General features: G+C 39.5%; 1 protein-coding gene across 3 annotated transcripts; it reads right to left on the minus strand.

Moving 5' to 3' along the window:
• Positions 1-4,320: 4,320 nt before the first annotated feature.
• Positions 4,321-19,579, minus strand: fam110d (family with sequence similarity 110 member D). 3 transcript variants are annotated; one of them, XM_047808936.1, is made up of 3 exons: positions 19,446-19,574; positions 9,416-9,530; positions 4,321-7,399 (listed from the first exon to the last, which is right to left on the minus strand). In XM_047808936.1, exon 3 carries the CDS (start codon positions 6,773-6,775, stop codon positions 5,504-5,506), a length of 1,272 nt encoding a protein of 423 aa, XP_047664892.1. In that variant the 5' UTR covers positions 6,776-7,399; positions 9,416-9,530; positions 19,446-19,574; the 3' UTR covers positions 4,321-5,503. The 3 variants fall into 3 exon arrangements, with proteins under 3 accessions (XP_047664892.1, XP_027009619.2, XP_027009620.2); XM_027153818.2 differs by lacking the exon at positions 9,416-9,530 and having other exon boundaries at positions 19,446-19,579; XM_027153819.2 differs by lacking the exon at positions 9,416-9,530 and having other exon boundaries at positions 19,411-19,568.
• Between the last annotated feature and the right edge of the window lie 545 nt (positions 19,580-20,124).

Raw genomic sequence — 20,124 nt, forward strand, 5'->3', positions numbered from 1 at the left:
ACTCATTAGGCAAGGTTCAGATTCAGTGGCTAAAGTCTGAAATGTGATATGAAGCGGTTTTTAAGCATAAAATCCTAGCTCCTGAATATTTTCTCAAAATTACCCTGAAATACTAATTACCTGACTAAAGGTTTAAAAAACACTGTTATCTAATAGAATTGTTTTGGACATTTATACAGTAAAAATCTGCACTCCCAACCGCCGTCGCTTTCTAACCCTGACACGCAGAGCCGATCTCCCTTATTTCTTCATGGAACGTTTTTTTCCAGAGAACCTGCACAACCTCACTATTTATAACCAGCTCCATGGAACACACGCTTAAAACGGTTCCATCATGCCGTGACTCCGTGTCTGGATGAACACGGACTAAACATGCCACAGCTGTCGGGCTGAGCCAGTTTAACACATATGTAATCAGATCACCTCGTGTGACCCTTGAACCCTTGGACTGTATATTGACTTTCACAGAAAAATTATGCTCATATTGTCATTTGAAGAAAATTATGCTCATATTATTATGAAGACCACCAAAATCATATATATATATACCTATATACTTAGTTTCAACTATAATAACATTTAATAGTCCAACTTTGAGAGGCGGTGCTCAGGGGACAGTGGTATTGAATTATTCATTAATTATTCAGTTCTTCAAGATGGCTGCCTCATGGTGTTCAGCAACAAGATTTTGTTATGTACAGCTGTAAAATCAACCACATTAGCCTTGTAGCTCCATGTAGTGGGAAAACATGTCTGGTTGTTTGTAATTTGTCCTTAAGCACACCAAATTGTCCTTTATTGGCTTCATCCTTTGACACTAAGGGCCTTCATTAGCAGACACGTAGTTTAGCTCGACACTAATGAACGTCTAGGTATCACGTTGCTCTCCAAGCTCAGTCCCCGTTCTTCAAAGCAGCGGGAGTCTTTAAATCCAGATCTCTGACCCAAAACAGACTAAACGGTGGGATTTACCAAGATGCTATGCTCTCGTCACCTCGTCGTAATTGTTCAACATCTGCTAACGTCATCAGCGCACTGTGTCTGTGTTGTTTTTAGTGCCTAAAGGTTATCAAAGATGCTACTCATCCCTAATCAATGGATTTGTATTAACGTCCAAGAATTAACATAAAAATGGATATAGTTTAGTTATTGATTAGTGTAAATATTTTAATGATTAACTTTATGATTAGTTGATGGTTCAAGCTCAGTTTGGTCCATTTTGGTTTCCCAGTTGAGGGTTAACTAACCTTTGACACGCACCCACATGACGTGGCTTTCATGTGTGTTGTCTTTGAACACACCCTGACCTTTTCTGTCTATGCAGAGTTAAAGTATCAGTGAGAAGTTCTCAGAGCTAAACCACGCCATCCCCCACTGCACCCACCCGACCTTTGACCAGGAGCTCATGCATGAGAGAGTGAGAGAACAGAAAAGGCTCACTCTCTGATTTATGACCTACTGGTGCCATCTGATCCCAAAGAGAGGTGATTAGATCTGTTCGGTAGTTTTGGGACTCTCTCAAGAGAAGATTCATCCATCCCTACTTTTAGTGGGTCACGAAATTTAGTTGGCGAGTTAGTGATTGAGACTCACTTAGATGAACAGATATATTCAAGCTACCTAGTTACCAGCCAATCAAGAACCGCTACAATAATCCATGTTCATGCTCATGTTCATGTCTAACAATTATTTGGGACAACATTTTATCTCTAATTGAAACCTAGCACTTAAGCAATAATACACTTAAGACCTGATATTTACATTTATTATATTTGCATTACAATTAGGGTCAAAAATGTTATGGAAAATGTAGAACTTGTCTAATCTTGTGAAATGAAAGGGGAAAACTTTATAGCTGCTGTAACATACAAGGTAACAGTAACTTGTTTATCCAATGTGAGATTCCACCATGTTAATTGTAGCTATAAACAGATAAAATTATAGTTGTAGTCATTAGAAATGTGGCATCAGAGGAATAAAACACTCTGAAACTTATTATTATAGAAAGAAAATAATCAACTGGTAACAGTAACAGTAACCCTGTCAATGAATATCGTTTTCCCAAATGTTTGTAGTGCTACCTGGTGCAAACGGTTGGGTAATTAGATAATTGGGCAAGTTTTGTTTGTAATGCTAACTTACTGCCTCTGTGAGATTATCCTCCGCATATATACAGAAGACTGTACACGGAATAAAGGTTTTTAAGGTTAAATGTGAATTCCTCTAGATGTTTTTTTTTCTGCATGGCTCTACATGAATGAAGCTGTTCTCAGACCATCTCAAAACAAAGATCTCTCACAGGTGTGCATCTGTGCTGGATTGTGTTGCTTCCTGCTTCTAATTCTGTGGTTGTATGGCATCACCCTCCACCCCTGACACAAACACACAATCCCAGTACTGTCCTCTACTCCACCACAGACTAAATTAAGAAACATCTCAGACAGGCATTCTGCGTCTAGCCCACAATGCACATTCTCTCTCTCTTTCTCTCTGAATCTGGTTGTCTCTCTATCACAGCCTCTCTCTCTCTAAGCATATTTCTCTCTCCATGTTTCTGTCTGAGTCATGCACATCTCTCTGTCAGGCCTGGATCTCACTGGCATGTTAGAGCTACTGATGCAGAAGAATTAGGCCAAATTTGCCACAGTCCACAAGCCTGGCTGTGCCCACGCTGCCCTGTTGCTGCCCACAGTCTCTCAGAGTCGCCAGGCCACAGCTTAGTCTGCGCTTTACCATTGCTGTATAATGTGGTTGGACTTAGCAGTGTCTTTTTCGAATCCTGGGGTGTTTTCTAAAGTCACTGAAAATCTGAGCTTGCATCATTCCCTTTGATTAACACACTCTTTTTCTTACTGTGCCAAAAATAGATGCCTGTTGCCTCTGGCAGCCTTCGGAAACTAAGGATAGTAGCAGGGATCAGTACGAGTTAGTTTACATATAATTAGAATCTAATGTGGCCCGAGTATTGGATTGAATAACTACATGTTAATGGCATCCTTTTCATGCGATTTTCACGGGAACAAATAAGCTGTTGCAATGTCGTCAGAGTTTGACAATTGGTCAAGAAGCAGCTGAAAATCTTAGCGAACGCATCAGCATTGAACTTGGTAGCATTGACACCACAGTGCTGTTCGGTCCTTGTTTCTGATTAGTCTTGAAGTGCTGTAATTTCCATAACAGCTCTGATAATAGTGCTGGCTGTTACATTATTGTTTCTCTGGTAACAGAACATTCACAGGGAATTTGTAAATATATTTCAGTCATAGTTAATGCTGTAACTTTTTTGTATGTTTTCCACAACCGAAATGTCTGGAGATGGAGGGTTGCGAATTCAGCAGGGCTCTGATACAAATTTGGCTTGGTCCCTTTACAAAATGAAAGGGAACACTACTGTAGTGTAAAAGGTGACACTAACTAACTTGTTTATCGAGCATTCCACTGCATTAATTGCGACTATATATTAATAAAAAATCACAAGCTGTTCCTTTATGTATAAATTGAAGTCTGGATTGAATAAGGCATTCTGATTAAAGCAGATTCATAAGAATACCATCAGGGAAACTTTCACCCAGTCTTGATGAAGTCGCTACATTCACATTCAGTTTTTTGCTGTTTCTAGGTTCTAAATGAAAACTCCTTGTTTAGGAAAAATTTTATGCATAGCCATAACCTACACCAAACAGCCATATATTCAGTCAAGTGTGTGTAAACTTTTGCCTGGGACTGTATGAGAATGTGCTCTGCTCAACCCACACCTGATATGTATGCTGTCTCCATGGATCACCTGAATAACCCTAACTGTCAAAAGACACAGTGCCTTCATGGAAACGCTGGCTGATGCAAAAAAGAATAAAAAAAAACAAGAAACTTGTGAGGAAAAAAAGCAGCAAAAACAGGAAAAAAAGCAGTTTTGATAGGAGGACTGTTATATCCATGCCCAACAGATGGATGGATGGATGGAAAAAAAGAGAGAGGAAAGAAAGTGGGGTGTAACTTGACCACCAAGACAAAACAGAGACCCTTTGGCTCCTTTTTGCTGGTTTTAAATGGACCTTGGTGTGTCTGAGTCAAGTGGAGTACACGCTATGATTTCCCAAAACAATAGCAGGCACTTGAGACTTGGTGAAAAACGAGAAGCATGTTGGGAAACAAGACAAACTTTAACTCAACCATGACTTCTGTTTCAACAATCAAAAGCCAGAACACATACATAAGTTCCTTTTTTTTTGTCATGGAATGAATTGGAATTTCTTTGGCCGATGTTTGCCTTGTATTCATGATGTGATTTGGAAATACAGTAAAAAGGCAAGAAACAAAAAGTTCATTAAAAATACAATTTTATTATTTTCATTGCCTGCATGAACTATAAACCTTTGTAAATATAGTGTACATCTCTTCTGGACAGAAACAACAACAACAACTTGGCCTGTAAACATGCAAGAGAGTGAGGAGAGAGAGTGGATTTATGTGGGTGTCGATCTGCAGATGGAATGTCTGATTTACTGTAACTACACCTAGCCACCTCTCTCTAAATTCTCCCTATGACCCTGAAATTCCTCAGAAGATCTCAGATTGATTTTTTTACCAACATTTCTAAAAAAAAATGACCCTGGCCCTGTGGCCGATGGAACGAACAGCTTCATTGTGATGAATCTGCCTTGTCGGACATGAGAAATCTGGCTATATTTTGGGAGCGTGGTCATAAGGTTAATCCCGTTACTGATGCTAATTTGTCAATTTAGCTAAAATATGTGTCTGTATACTGCATGTGGTCGGAAATCACAGCTTTGTTTGCTTTTAGTAATACAACAAATCTGATTGTCATGGCAATTTCTAAATAATTAGAATTAAAATGGATTTATAAATATATGCCATATTTGACTACTGGAAATCAAACTAGTTTGAGACTTTGAGGGGATATTTCTTTGGCATAAGGCGTAGTCCAAGACCAAGGTTGTTCTCACAAGCTAAAAATAAGTGTCACCCCACCTACACCCTTTAATTCAGTGCATTAGTGCATTAAAACTAATTTTGTAACTAAGTTTGTTGTCTGTGTGTTCCAAGGCCTGCATTTAATGGGGTAAAATAAACAACACAAACTAGAGGTATGCCGGTTCACTTCACACTCACACATCAGATCCCCAGTACAGGAAGAGCTTAGTGGTTTTCCATTTTTAATTATCCATCTATTGAGATGTACTTGAGCACACAGCGCTGTTGTTCTCCAACAGCAAAATGAAGAGAACTTACTAGTATTACTTATCTACAGAGAGAATGGGTCTACTGTAAGGATGGGAAAACTAAGATCACCAAAATACAAACAGAAAATTAGAAACAGTCTTCTATTTCCAGCTCTCTTCCCAAAAAAAGATGTGCCATTTTTCATCCTGTAAAGTTTTTTCATACACAAATATTCCAAAAGAAATAAATATAGTAGCTCTTCAAATGTAACAGCCAATGTGGCACTTATTCCAAGAGTTTTGAGGTTGGTCTTGTTTTGTGGCTACACAGTTGACTCTTTTGGACTTTTGGGTCCTTCCCTCACTGCATTCTTACAACTATAAAGCCACTTTATCACACGGGCATTCCTCTCAATGATGGACACGGCTGAGGGTACCTGCTCAGCCACTTCTTCCTGGAATAGGCCGTCTCCCGAGTGGCGAGAAAACTCACTGGGCTCAGAACCACCTTCTAGTCCCCTGACACTCCTCAAAACCAGTGAGAGTGTGTCAACTGAGCTGGCACCTGATGGGAAGTTTTCAGGTCCAAGCCGATCCACCAAGTCCCAGTCAAGCCCACAGAAGTCAAAGAACCGCTCATGTTCAGACAGTGCCAGCGATGAACAAAGTCGAAGGTCCGATTTAGAGCGTTGGAGTGGAATCGCTGGCTTCCAAGGGTCCATATCATTCTCATTCCCATTTTCCATGCTATTTCTAAGGGAATTTGACATTTGAAAGGAAATACAAGGCTCCTGAAGGCTGCTATTGCCAGTGTTTGACTCAGTCCTACTTGATCGCCTAGTCCCATTCCCACCATCTACTGTGTCCCGGTCAATAGACCATGACATGCGTGAGTCTCCATCCCGTGATGAAGACTTCTCCTCACTGATTGTCATCTTATCATCATTCCTGTTATTCTTCTCTCGCATAGAACCTTGGAAGAGCCGGCGTACAAAGCTGTATCCCTTCGCCTCCGCACTCATGTTTCCGTCACAATTTCCCATGGGACTCTTACACTCTTTCTTCTGCCTATAGATGATCAGGGAGTCAGGCCGCAGCATGCGCTTCCCAATGCTCCGTCTTATCATGGGGGCACTGTGTGGTGCCACCAGTGGGGTACCATTTAGACTCCTTGGAGTTGGCAGCGTTGCACGGCTAGAGTTGTTTTGGTTTTGCTTTTCTATATCCAGATACAGAGCTCTGAGATTCTCCTTCCTGGAATCATCCTCATTGTTATTGCAGGATGAGAGAGAGCATGGACTGGAGAGGGCATGGAGTGGTGGCCGTCGAGGCAGAACAGGTGTCAAGGGCAATGGTACAATGAAGTTACGCCGTGATGGGGGTGGTGGCGTCGCACAAGGAACTAACACAGGTTCTTGCTTGGTGTTGATAACCTGTTGGCTTTTGACATATTTGGCCTTGTCTGCCTCTAATCGCTCCACAGCACTAACAGAGTGGCCCCGATTTCCACTGTCTATCTGTCTGCGCAAGTAATCTGGGCCCTTGTTAAGAAGGCGCAGAGGCGAGGGTGATCCGACTGGTGTTAAAGGCTTCATTATTTACCTCCCACCTGGGAATAAAAGCACCCAAACAATAGCCTCCACTGCCAGTGTCCTTATATAAGATTGTCACTTTTTTAAGGCCACGAGTTCAGGACCAGAATAGTTCTCAGCAAAAATCTCTGTCCAGGTTCCAAGTGTGCACCAGTACTTCTAAACGTAAATATCAAAGATATCCATGTGATACAGGTTTCGGCAGCTTTTGCTTTAGTTTAGATTGGACACTTTTGGAACAAGAACAAATTGATCTGTATGCAGTATTTATACAGCCACTTGATGGGAAGGGCTAGAATAAATCCTTTTTATCCTTTCCAACTGTAATCCCAAATGAGACGTTCCCCTTACCACAGAGAAGCAGAAATAGAAGTCTCACTATGCCTTTAACTCAAAATATGCCTTTTCTTTCCTCTCCCCTCCAACAGTCCTCTCTTTCAGAGTTCTTCAACCTTCATAGAGTTTACTTCTGAGAAGGTCATCAAGAGGAAGAAACACAATGCACTAGGCTGTTTGCTTTTTGATAGCTGTCTCCGTTTTTTTTTTTTTTGGTTGAGACTTTTGTCCTCAAGCATCAGGCTGTGACTGGCACTGGTACACTTAGAGGGATGGACGTAAGCTGGAACCCTGTGAAAACAAAAGGAAGACAAGGAAAGAGTCAGTTTTGCATGGAATCAGACCCCTGCAGATTCCTAGCAGCATTAGCAGACAGATATATCTGGATCAAGCATCAAACCTAGAACTTTACATCTTCTCTGAATGAACCATGCTCACAATTTAAACAACTCATGAGTGCTTTTCTCATTTATAATGCATTAGCTGGTCAGGATTTTACAGAAACTAGAACTCACTTTAAATCGAATCCACCTCCATTGTGTATGAAATTACAGACGAGTCTAATTTCATATTCCTGTACAGAAACATTCATCCTAGCACAGAATTTATATAATGTTGATTCTGTTACAGTTAGAACACAACAGAATACATATCAGCTTTATTACTGAGAAAAAGAAAAAAAAAAGGTGACTATCATGTGTCTAGTCTCATATCTACTCTCATATCTCAACCTTTCTCAAGTGGATTTACTCCAGACTCACGGCTTGTCTGAGGACGTACCGATGTCAAACATAATTCAAAACATGAAACGTCAAAGTCCTATTTTTGTGTATCCTCTTTTGTCATATGGTGAGCTGTTACAATAACAACAAAAAAAACCCAACAATATATAGCCCGTTAGACCGGAAAGAGCTGGCTGACCCAGTTAAAAGTAATGGGTGCGGAAATGATCCGACTTCCCAGCTCTGTTGTTTGAAGGGCTTGTAGTAAAACAGTGTGAATTCCGCACAGTCAGCGTTTGTCCTGACACTAAAATTCAGACCAGCCTTTGTTGGAAAATCTACTTATCACTAAAAAATTGCATAACAAACTGCAGTCTGCCATTAAAAAGTTCACTTCCCTCACGACCTCACATTCACTTCCCTCACGACTGTCTATATTTCATATCGTACACCTTGCTCCAAAGAGTAAGTACATCATGCGGGCCCTCATTCCCAAAGCCTCCTCCACAACCTCCTGCCATAAATCAGCCCAAAACGAAGACTGTGCCATTCCCAGATGTCAGGGAGGGTGGGAAAGCAACTATTGTTTGGGAAAGAATTCAGAACAGGTGTGGAACAAAAACAGGAGCCTGGATCAAGACAGGCAGTGTATCACTTTATAACTCACTCCTCTGGTCATTTTTTCCATTATTCATTGTTTTAACTTAACAAAAGAGTTTGCAGGTCTGAAACATGATTTTCAAACACGTTTAACTTTTAAAGCTTGCATAGAAAAAAGTTGCACACCGGTTATATAGGTGCTAAGACACATAAGCAGTAAGTCAAATTAAACTTCTGTTTAGTAGACCTACAAAATCATTCCTTAAAGAGCATTAGCAACTGCTTCTATTACTATTAATACTAATATTATGACTCGGTGAGATCTATCTAAATGAAAACAAATAGACTTATCATTTGCTAAAATAAAGTTCTGGGCTAAAATATCTTAGAAATTCAAGCTGGTCAGCATAATCACTTTTGCACCTTGCTAGCGAAGGGCCTGCTACCGTAACTAGAGAAGGTTAAGTATTCTTTTTACACTAATGAAGCAAATTAAAGCTGTTCCCCTTTTCCTGTGATCTTGCCTCTGAAATAAAGGCCATCTGGGAAATACCAGCAGGCCCTTTCCTTTACTCAGCCAGGTACTGGTTCTCTCCTAGGGGCTTGTAATTAACCCCCACTGTTCCAGTTCCTTCTCATCTCTACTGACTTTCATTCCTGTGTTTCCATCTTTCCAACCGGAACCCGAGGAGAAGCCTGAATGCCTGCAGGGAAGTCTGGACAAGGCACTACACAAGCTTAAAAAGAAACCAGATGTGCAGTGTCATGCTGTACCAGGCTTGCAGAACAATCTGGGGACCACCATACACAGGGGAAAACACTTGAAATGAGAGGCACAGGGTTCTTTACAAATCCTGAGCACTTTAACAAATTACCAAACACCCACCTGACCACTGGGTTTCCTCGCCACTAAGTGTGAAAAAATAAATAATTAAAACTTTCAATGTAATCTAAGCCTGAAGCAATGTAAGAATATGGTATATACCTTCTCGGTAAGGTTTATCGGACCAATTGAAGTTGCAGAATGATGGTGTCTTCTCTGTTCTCTCAGACGCATCTGCCTCATCCCACCCTTTGGCTTGGATTTTTATTCAGACACTCTGACAATGACCCATCAACATGATTAGATTAGTAATACATCCATCAACTTCCCCATAGTTTCAATTCCATACTAGCGATATTTTAATGATCAGATAATGCAATCAATTAAATCATTTGCTTTGATGAGGTATTAATGGGTCAAGCCAAAGCTGTCCTAATTTGGAACAGGATCTAGCGCAAAGCAAGGAAAACAACCCTTGAAACCCAGACGGTCATGCATTATTGATAGGTCTATACAATAGACTCCTCTGGCCCTTGAGATAAGCGAGAAGCCAGGGTGCTGTGCCTCATTAGGACAAAGTAAAAGAACCAAACATGATAATAAATGTCATGCCAGGGAAACGTTGCTCTCAAGACAAAGCCGGGGTTGCCGTAAATCCTCCACCCCATTGTGTACCATTAAGCTGTTGATATATTGAAGTTTGGATCACGGGAAGGTCACAGGAGCTTTTTAAATCTACCTCAACCCCCCACGTCCCAAACAGAGTCCACTTAACTGACTGAATGCACCTTTACTTTTGTTATTCAGCAATGACTAACGTTCAGCAGACCCATAGAAGGGCAACTAAAGCAGACACCGGGGTGGAGAAAGTGTTTAATGGGGGCAGTTCAGGGACCAGCACCACGCGTTGAGCAGCTTTTTAACCTGCATTGTTCTAAGTGTTAAGTGCCCTAAAGTAGTTCGGTTCAGACAAAAGCCCACCTTTGAGTCATCATCTTGCTCGTGCAATTTTGCCTGGCTGATGAACGCCAAACACAATCTTTTGTGAATGAATAAATCATTTGACTAGAACCTATAATCTTATCAAACTCTTATCAACAAAACCTGACTGAGATAAAGAATCTGTGTATTGGAATGGCCAGATTTGTTTTGTTTTGACTCTCCCATAGTGCTTTGGCACATTACATCCTACTTGTTGCTAATGTGCAATGTGTCACGTAGATGTAGCACTTTATACACACTCACAGATTCTTAGCAATAAACTCAGTGAAATCATAATCTAAAACAAGTTTCACTGTTCCTTTATTCCAGTAACCATGAAGCAAGCTGAGTTGCACTTGACTGAAGCAGGTTCTATCATTTTTACAAGTTTAACAGTACCTACATCACAGAAGCGTTCCTTTAATCCAGATACATGGGATTCATACTACACCTGCCAGACTTTAGTGGAATGTTAAGCCCTCGACCTATGCCTTATGAGTGATGAGTGAAATGCCATGGCCTCGAAAAAATATGTTAGAAAATGTATGATACTGGTCTCTTTAGCATTAATAGAGAAGGTCGAGTCTACATGTGACGTGTGAAGACTCATAGGTGACGTGTGAAGATTCTTTAATCAGCTTGATGTTCTTGTTAATTAGTTGTCGATGGTAAAATCACAAGGAAGTTACTTTCGAATAGGTTATAATGCCCTCTGTTTAAGTCATGGATATAGTTTGTGCTAATTTGTTAAGAATTGTCATTCTCCAAAATCTATGTATTAATTCATTCATCTAAAAACTTTATCCAAGTCAGTGTGACAGTTTTTGATTTCAAATATGACATGAGCCAGCCATTCAACAACTAAATGAATAATGGGATTCAAATGGTCTCAGGATTAAGTAGTCAGATTAGAGGATCAATGCTTAATCTCCAGAAGCACTGTACCAAATATCTAACATGTCACAACTGGATTTGGATTTGTAGATTAATGAATTTTTCTGGATGTGTATTTGAAGATGCCCTGCCAAACGTATTTCATTACTTTTGTGGTAATGTCTGAAGTTTACCATGGACTCTGTAACATTTTTTGTGGAAAAAATGCCTCGGTTACCTTGTTTCAAGCCATTCTAATGTGGTATAGAAAGCCTGCAGGAAGACTCAGCTCGATTTGAGCCAGTTCTCATTAATATTCAATGAGCTATGCTGCTTGGCTCCGATTGGCTAACCGCTAGGATATGAGAGCATGACTATTCATTCACGCAGCGAAATAAGTAGCCTAGGATAGAGGAACCTTGTTTACAATCACCTGGAATTGTGGCAGAATGGCTTCTTCAGGTATATTGACGTTCAGCCGTCCTTGCTGTATAGGAAACTCACTGAGCTACACGAATTCTGTGGGCGCGGTCTCAAGTGAGAGAGCTCATGAATAGTAATGAACTCCATCATTTCTATGTTACTCTGAGCAGCTTTTCTAACTGACCTGATTTCTCCGCGTATTTCTTTTCAGTGGCTAGAACTGACCGGGGAGATAGCAGTTCATTTTCACATTCCCGACGCAACACAAACACATATGGACCTAACACATATCAAAAAATACAAGTAAAAACGGTTTTGTGTGGAAGTGCACCTTTAAAATGTTTGAAAAGTTGGATTCATAGCATTGACCATGTCATGCTGTTGATTGAGTGCAATATGAATTTATGAAGAAGCTATCTGATTCAAGCTAAGGCTCTACTACATTATATCTGAGCAGTTAATATTGCATCGGTATTTACAGCGTTTGGTGTGTCCGTTGGTGGAAATCAACAACAGCTGCTTTCTGCATATCTCCTTGAGATAGGTGTGTTCCTTAAACACTCCAGGGTCAAACACATCTCGCTTTCCCCATCTCTCTTTTCCTCCACCGATAACACATTGCATACGTTTCTCAGAAAGCAGCCAGAAGCCATAAGCATTTTCACAGCATTCACTAACTGTTAGTATGACGTGTCGACCATGCGTTAAGGTCACAGCGGCGCAGCCCGAGTGTTATATTAACAGCAAGGGAGCAAACAACTGCTACTTCTGTGTTACCTCTGTAGTCAGATCACATCTCAACAGGAAAGCAATATCAACTGCAGCACATAACACCCACACTATATCTAGAACTTATCCTTAACTCGTAACCTTTATTCCATTTAACAGCAAACACAGCAGGCAATACGTCAACCGATTGCTGTCAACCATTCACTAATCGTTTTACTTCCTCTTTTGTGCGGCTAAGCCTTTCCAGATTTTTTTTTTTTTTACATCAATAAGCATTATTAGCCACATTAGCCATCTCTTTTGCATGCACTAGAAACTGGAGCATGTTTGATCGTGTTTGTTTCCAGCCTCTCTGCCCTACTTAGTGATTTTCTCTTTAAGGCAAATGCAATATGGTGCAATATCTGTCTGTATACATTACATTTGGACTACTGGTTGAGGATATTTCAGGGTAGCAGATCTGGGTGTGCTGCATGATGTACCTTAGCTACTCACTGTAGACGTTGTGGCAAATTAGGAGCCTTGTTTACTGAGCTCTCTCCCCCACCCTGTATTGAAAAGACTCAAAGGACCTTTTCACACCTGGTTATTAACAAGAGCTAGCGCTCAACAATTACCATTGCTGTAATGCAAATTTTACAGCTGTTTACTTTTTATCAGGCTGTGCTTGTATTTCCGGTTTAAATGTTTTTGTGTCACTGTTTAATACTTTTATCTAGAGTGAGGTTATAGTTTATACAAAGCTGTGTATTTGTGGTCTGGTCCACATGGATTTAATTCACAGTTGACGGTGACTGCCATTACGCCCTTGAGCAATGCACTTATCCCAACTTGCTTTAGGCAGAGTGTCTCTGTGGACTAGTTACTGTATGTTACTTTGGCCCATGAGCTTAATTCCCACTGGAAATGTCTGGCCACCATAAAGAGCCACGCTTATACATGCTTGCCCAAGATCTGTCTCTTCTGTTGTTCTTGATCTGGTGTTTTTGCTGCAGATCCTCGGCTGAACCCGCTGCCTGTCCAATTTCATTACCCGCTAGTCAAGGCATGAGTCATAAACAGGCCTCGAGTGCTACTGAAATAGGGCTCGCCTTCACTTTCGACCGCCTCCCATCCGTTACAAGGAAACGACTGTCAAACCTCACTGCTGACAGAGACAAAGATTTGTCACATGGGGTATTCAGATCATTCAGACGCTGATCGGAACTGGCAGGTCGCGACATTAAGTGCTGCTCACGTGGACAATTAAGAGATCGGGACGCTACGAGAGAGCCGGCTTCAGAGCTGCGACTAAACCACTAGGGATTGTACCGAATTGATTATTTATTACAAGGATAGTTAATAAATGATGAGCTTTCTGAAGGATGTTTGGATGGAGAAGAAATGCAATAAAGTATAAAGAATCTTTGACACCTCACAGTCCGATTTCAATTCGCTGAAACAGAGCCGTGAACATATACATGCATAAATAAAAATATAAAATATTATATACGTAAATCTACATATTTTGCCAAACTATATCTGCCTCCCCAACAGGACAATGACCCTTTTCCTTCTTTTCCATGTATTTACATTTCGCTCTTTATTTCACCTATAATAATGAAATAATAATACTGTTTAGCCACCTAACAAACTCCTTACCCATCACCACCACCACAACAACACAACCCCCTTACCCCCTGCCACCACCAAGTAAGAAAAAAGGGACCTACAAACATGTTCTCCTCCCCACCCACCTATAGCTGCGAAACAAAAAACAAACAGGAAGACAGACAAACAAACACACTCAGCCAGACAAAGCAACCTACATCCGCAAATAGACATCCATCTATATATCGACTAAGACGGATAACACCACCAGCTCTGTTGAGACGTCAATTCTGGTCAGAAGATAAATAAGTAAACAGCAGTTCTGACAGCAGGACAAACTAGAAATCCCTTTTTTTTTTAAAAATGCGTTAGTGTTTCTATAGTAATCACTGTCTCAGGGACTTTTATGCTGGATGCTTTGCAGAATTGTATTTAAAAACGAATGATTTTCTGTGAGGATATTTTTATATAATATGCTTTGGAAGGAGTCTCCAGTGTCAGAGGTAAAACCGTTGCTCTTATTCACAACTTAGGTCAAATCCAGATATTTTCACATCATCACTTTTACAGTTGTGCGCAAACAGCTGTCTAGTGTGTGAAGAGACACCATTAATCTTATCGACCCCTGCACTTTTTACCTACAGAGCCGGAGGAAGTCGATGTCGCTAGGAAACTCTCCGACCCCTTACCCTCTAATTAGAAACAGGTGTAAGTGAGGGGGCTTTATGACGGGATTACGGTTACAGACGTTGTCACTGCAAATACAGAGCAGAGCCGGTTGCGGGAAATGACTGTTTACAAGATCGAGCTTGTTGAGAAAAAGTTCATTTATAAAGCTCATGAGAGAAAAAAGAAAGAAAAACAAGAACAGCTTGCTGCATTATGTGCTTTGGACATAAAAATGTTTGTGGGCTCTGAATTTTCCTTGTAGTCCAGACTGATGTGGTTAGTGGTAGCGTCCGGTGGAAGAGATACGGTGAGAGTTAAAGACAGGTGGTGAGTGCTTTCCGAGAGCTAGAGGAGGACGAGTGGACACGTGGCTTAGCAATCAAATTTTAGGTGACCTCAGGCCTTGTGACTTTCTGTTGGGAGTCAAGCAGACTTTGCTAGAACTAATCAAACTACCTGAGAAAACGCTAATGTGGCTCATGAAGAATGCAAAAGTATCGAATTGCAGAAGGTCAGCTCGGTCCGAGTGACGGTTTTGTAAGGTCAGCAAGTCCGAGTGACCCACAGTTCTTCTCCACCAGGCGTATTTTACAGCAGCAAATAAAAAAAAGCTAAAATACAAATATTGTGATGAAAAAAGTGAAAAAACTGCAGGAGGTCAAGCCACCGCTAATCACATCTGTATTAGGGTTAACAAGTGAAGTGAGAGAGCCTGTCTGAGGTACAACTCTTGCTGTCTCGATGATGTCACGCTTGCTGTCAACACTTCAGACGGAGGAAGTGACTTGGCAGGACTCTGCTTGAGCTGCTGGGCTTCTCCTCCTCTTACAACAGAGTTTAAAAAAAGTGTTGCCGTCTGCTTAATTGGGCTCGTCTGAAGAGGTTTACGTGCCTCATAAAGAGCCTGCCTAACTCGTTTGAGGTTATAATTAGGATGAGTTGCATGTTATTGTGCTCAAACACATTTACTGCTCAGCTTTTAAACACCGAGATTGACTTGGTGTTCAGATCAGTGTTTCATTCTCCACATGGGAAGTCTGGCTTGCAGTATGGTATTATGTACATATATATAAATCTATATAATATATATTGTGAATTATTAAGGTCTGCCGAACAGAGTATATGGCACTTTTAAAATATCAGACACTAACACTTATTAATCGGAGGTTTGTCATTTATTTATTTATTTGTTTGTTTGTTTGTTTATTATTATTATTTATTTATTATATTGTTTATTTCCTTATTCATTTATTTGTTTATTTACATTGGCTTGCTTACTTGTTTATAAATAACAAATTTGTTGGTATTTATGTATTATTTGTTTGTTTATATGTTTGTGGGTTTTTTTTAGATAAAAAAAAACATTTTTACATTTTCCATTTTTTTGATTGTTTTAATGTTTTTTTCTTAGTTTCTTTGTTGGTTGGTTTGTTTCGAAAGAAGTAAATAAACACCTGTCTGAAGCGCTAATCGTGCCATTAAATGGAACTTTCAAATTTATCAACATTTCAGTAATTTTTTGTCATTTTTTTGCTAATTTATTTAGATTTTTTTGTCATAGTCTGAATAAACATCAGTCATAGCAGGTCTACATATTTAATTAAATATTTACACTTTTATTTAATACATTAAGCAATTAATACATGTGCTAACTTAATTTCTACTTTGATAGCATTACAAAAATTTGTAATAAGCCGATGTTAAATAACACAGAAAATATCCTTAAGGTAAACCTTAACCTTGACGATACCTAATCTGCAAATGGTCTACATCTCTGCAAACAAGGGTTTGATAAAGGTTTTACAGCATGTCATTTCTGCAGTTTAAGATGACCTGGATGAAACTGTTAGCTTTACTGCACACAGATATCGCAGAGTAATGTTTATCCTGGTTGAGTGAGAGAGGATAAAACACCCACATGGGCAGGAACTCTGCAGTGGTTCGAGGACAGCTGAAATTCTTCAGTTTGGTCTAAGTATCAGATTGTTTAGACTGGATGTGACTAACTTATTCCTTCATCCCTGTTAGACACTCAGATCCATTAGTTCCCTAGCACTGTAATTTGTGTAAGGAATATAACCAAATTAACAGTATGACTTCTCATGTGTTAAATCCATAGTTGCAACTGTCTGCAAATTGTTGCAGTATAAACAGAATAAAAACCGCTGATGGTGACTGTTTTTTTTATCATCAAAGCATGTTCTATTCCACTTATTCCACAACAATTTACAAAATGCATATTTATTAAGAACTCTTAAGTCATAATTGTAATTAATTTATGATTACAATTTAATGTTGTATCCACAAATTAAGCTGTTTCCTAACATCACTGCACACAGTCTTTCAGTCACCAAGACAAAATCCTGAAGATTTTCCTTTGGTTGAAAATTTGCTGTTCATTTGTGCCGGGACTAGGACCTACTTCCATAAATGTTAAATAAACATCTTTTGCAGGAGCTATATTTATTTTATTTCATAGTGTTATTTTAAATAAAGTCCATGCAGTTATTGTGATATGAAAAATATAATATCCTCACTTTTGAAGAAGATCGAATGGTATTTCCTTCTGTCTGGGATATGATCTGCTGGCTGGCTGCTCTAAAAAAGACCTGCACCTTTTTTTCATTCTGCTGGCATTCGATCTATTATCAACTCTCCGGCACTTGAGGTTAACGGACCCTGAAGTTCAGCTATCTTCATAAATCAACTCTTTTTACACATTTAAACATGGATGCTTTCGTTATCGAAGATAACATTTTATGCAGAACTGTGTGCAGAAATGTACTCGGTTGCATCTGGTGCTATATTTTATTTAAGTGTCTTAAATTGTTTACGTATGAAAAGCAAAAGAAGTGGAATGTTCATGGTGAAAAATCGATAAAGAAGTCTTTAAATCTTAAAGAGTGTCTATGCAGGATTTCAGATAGCAGCAAAGCGTGAATGAGTCACAGTTTAAGGGCGTAGTGTCTATAGATGAAAAAAAAAAACATGACATAACTTTCACCACAAAAGGAGACACGATAATAGTTCGAGAGAGCAAAGCGGTCTTCGGCTACATCGTGCCTAAGTAATTATCACTGAGTAAACCATTAATCGTAACCAAGTATTCAACTCTTCAAAACAAGGAAGAAATGTGTCACCACTGATGACCATCTAAGCCAATATTCCACAGCAGGCATATCAAACCCAAGATCACATCCAGCTCCAGACAAATCCATAACAAACAACACACCATATCCTTCATCTCCAAGACTAGAAACCAGAATGTTCAAAACATTCACTCAAAAATTCCTCTCTTCTTTAATAATCTTAATTCGTCTTATCTCTCTGATCTTCTCTACCAGTCTTCTCTGCCCACACCCTCAGATCCTCCACTTGTTTACTATTCATTCTAAAATCTGTAGCTTCAGGCTTTCTCTGGAGAGCCTCCTTAAAACTCTAACTCGTTCTCCTCAGAATCAGGCTCCACTTTCAACACGCTCCATCCTTTATGATAATTCTGATTACTCTTCAGTCCTTATGGACCATCGCTCATCTTATGGTATTTAATATTTATGCTATTTCTATTTTGTGCTATATAATTACCTGTATACGAGGCGGTTCTAATCGATCGCTTGTGTGTTGGACGTCAGAATTACACTACGCTCTGTTTAGCTAACAGCTTAATAAAATTTCACTCAGGGACAAATGACAAATAAGTAGCCAGGTCTATGAGCCATACGTAGAACACTTTCCTTAGCAAGCTGTAATCATTGAGAACTTTTCATCTTATTATAATCGTCTATTCTTAGTAAAATATTCGAAATGATCGTAATATCATTGTACTTTGTACATGAGTCCTCAATCACTGCAAGCGTTTCCTGTTTTAAAAGGAAATCTCAGCCACAGAACATAATGATGATGTCTCAACAGTTCCTGTCCAAAAGTAAGAAAATACCTATTGTTGTGCTTCCGTCTGAACGGGACAGACTTCATCTCGAGAACACAAACATTGATCAAAAATCGCTTCACGAAATTAACAGGGTTGTGTTTTGAGGTGTCTGTATGCTGACATGACTATGAAATATCCTAATACACCACATGACTGATGTACATTGTATATATATATATATATATATATATATATATATATATATATATATATATATATATATATATATATATATATAGTATACATATAGTATCCTCTAGTTAATAGTATATATTATAGTATATGCTTTATAGTTTTGAAAGCGTTGTTTCATTTGACTATGAACTGCGTCAGCTCTATACGGTTGAATTGAAGCTTCTTGACTCGATTCTAGATATATATGAAAAATGTAATATAAAAAATATTATTGTAATATTATAATATAACAAAAAATGTATATATGAAAAGTCATATATAAAAAATACATGTATATACTCATCACAAGGGATTAAAACATGTTAGTGAACATATACATGCCCTAAATAATGAAGTAACAATTATCTATTAATTAATTAAATAAATAAAACCAAAACATTACATGACAAATAAACAAGTAAATCAATTCAAATCTAATTTAGACATATGCAAATAAATAATAATTATACCAATGACAAAGTTCTCTCACACACACACACACACACACACACACACACACACACACACACACACACACACACACACACACACACACACACAAACACACACACACACAAACTTAAACCTACAAGTTTCCACAAAGCCACATGTCCCATTTACATCCACATCCTTTACAACCTTTAAATATTTTGTAATGATTAACTGACATGAGGTTTTTTTTTTCAATTCTATAAAGACATGCAATTCTATAAAGGATTAAATTCTAATCAATTTCACTTTTAATAAGTCAGTGATTTAATGCAGAGAATAAGAGCAGGTTATTTACCATGAATCATAACAGGTCCGAAATCAGATCCTCACCTTATCTGCTTTCCTTATTCCTTTACAAATGATGTCTGTAAAGCTACAAAAAAAAGAATAAAAAGCCATAAACAGCAGAGATCCTTCAGTCCCTCCGCAGCTTCACACTGTGCTGCGGCTCTGTGCGCGCCCCCGACTGGTGCCGTCGGCGCGCATGCGCTGTAGGAAGCGGATAGCTGCGGAATGGGACCGTCCCACCAACGGGCTGGGGGGGGAATGTTGGGTAATGGGGGAGGACGATGAGGAGTAGGAGGAAGAGCAGGAGGAGGCAGGTAGAAAGTGAGCAGGATTACAGTCTCTGGGCTATTGACGTTAAGGGATTTGTGAGTTTAAAAAAGTTACCACACAGTAAATTGGGGGGGGGGGGGGGGATGAGGAGTAGGAGGAAGAGTAGGAGGAAGAGCAGGAGGTGGCAGGTGGAAAGTGAGCAGGATTACAGTCTCAACTCACTGAAGCTGAACATGGGCTAATGGTGTTAAGGGATTTGTGAGTTTAAAAAAGTTACCACACATTAATTGTGTGTGTGTGTGTGTGTGTGTGTGTGTGTGTGTGTGTGTGTGTGTGTGTGTGTGTGTGTGTGTGTGTGTGTGACTGGGGGTGGTGTCGTGGGGGGGAGTAGGAGGAAGAACATGAGGAAGAGCAGGAGGGGGGTTTTTTGGGCGTGGGAAGGAGGAGGATG

This window comes from Tachysurus fulvidraco, chromosome 25 (assembly GCF_022655615.1).
Source record: "Tachysurus fulvidraco isolate hzauxx_2018 chromosome 25, HZAU_PFXX_2.0, whole genome shotgun sequence".
NCBI classification, from domain to species: Eukaryota; Metazoa; Chordata; class Actinopteri; order Siluriformes; family Bagridae; genus Tachysurus; species Tachysurus fulvidraco.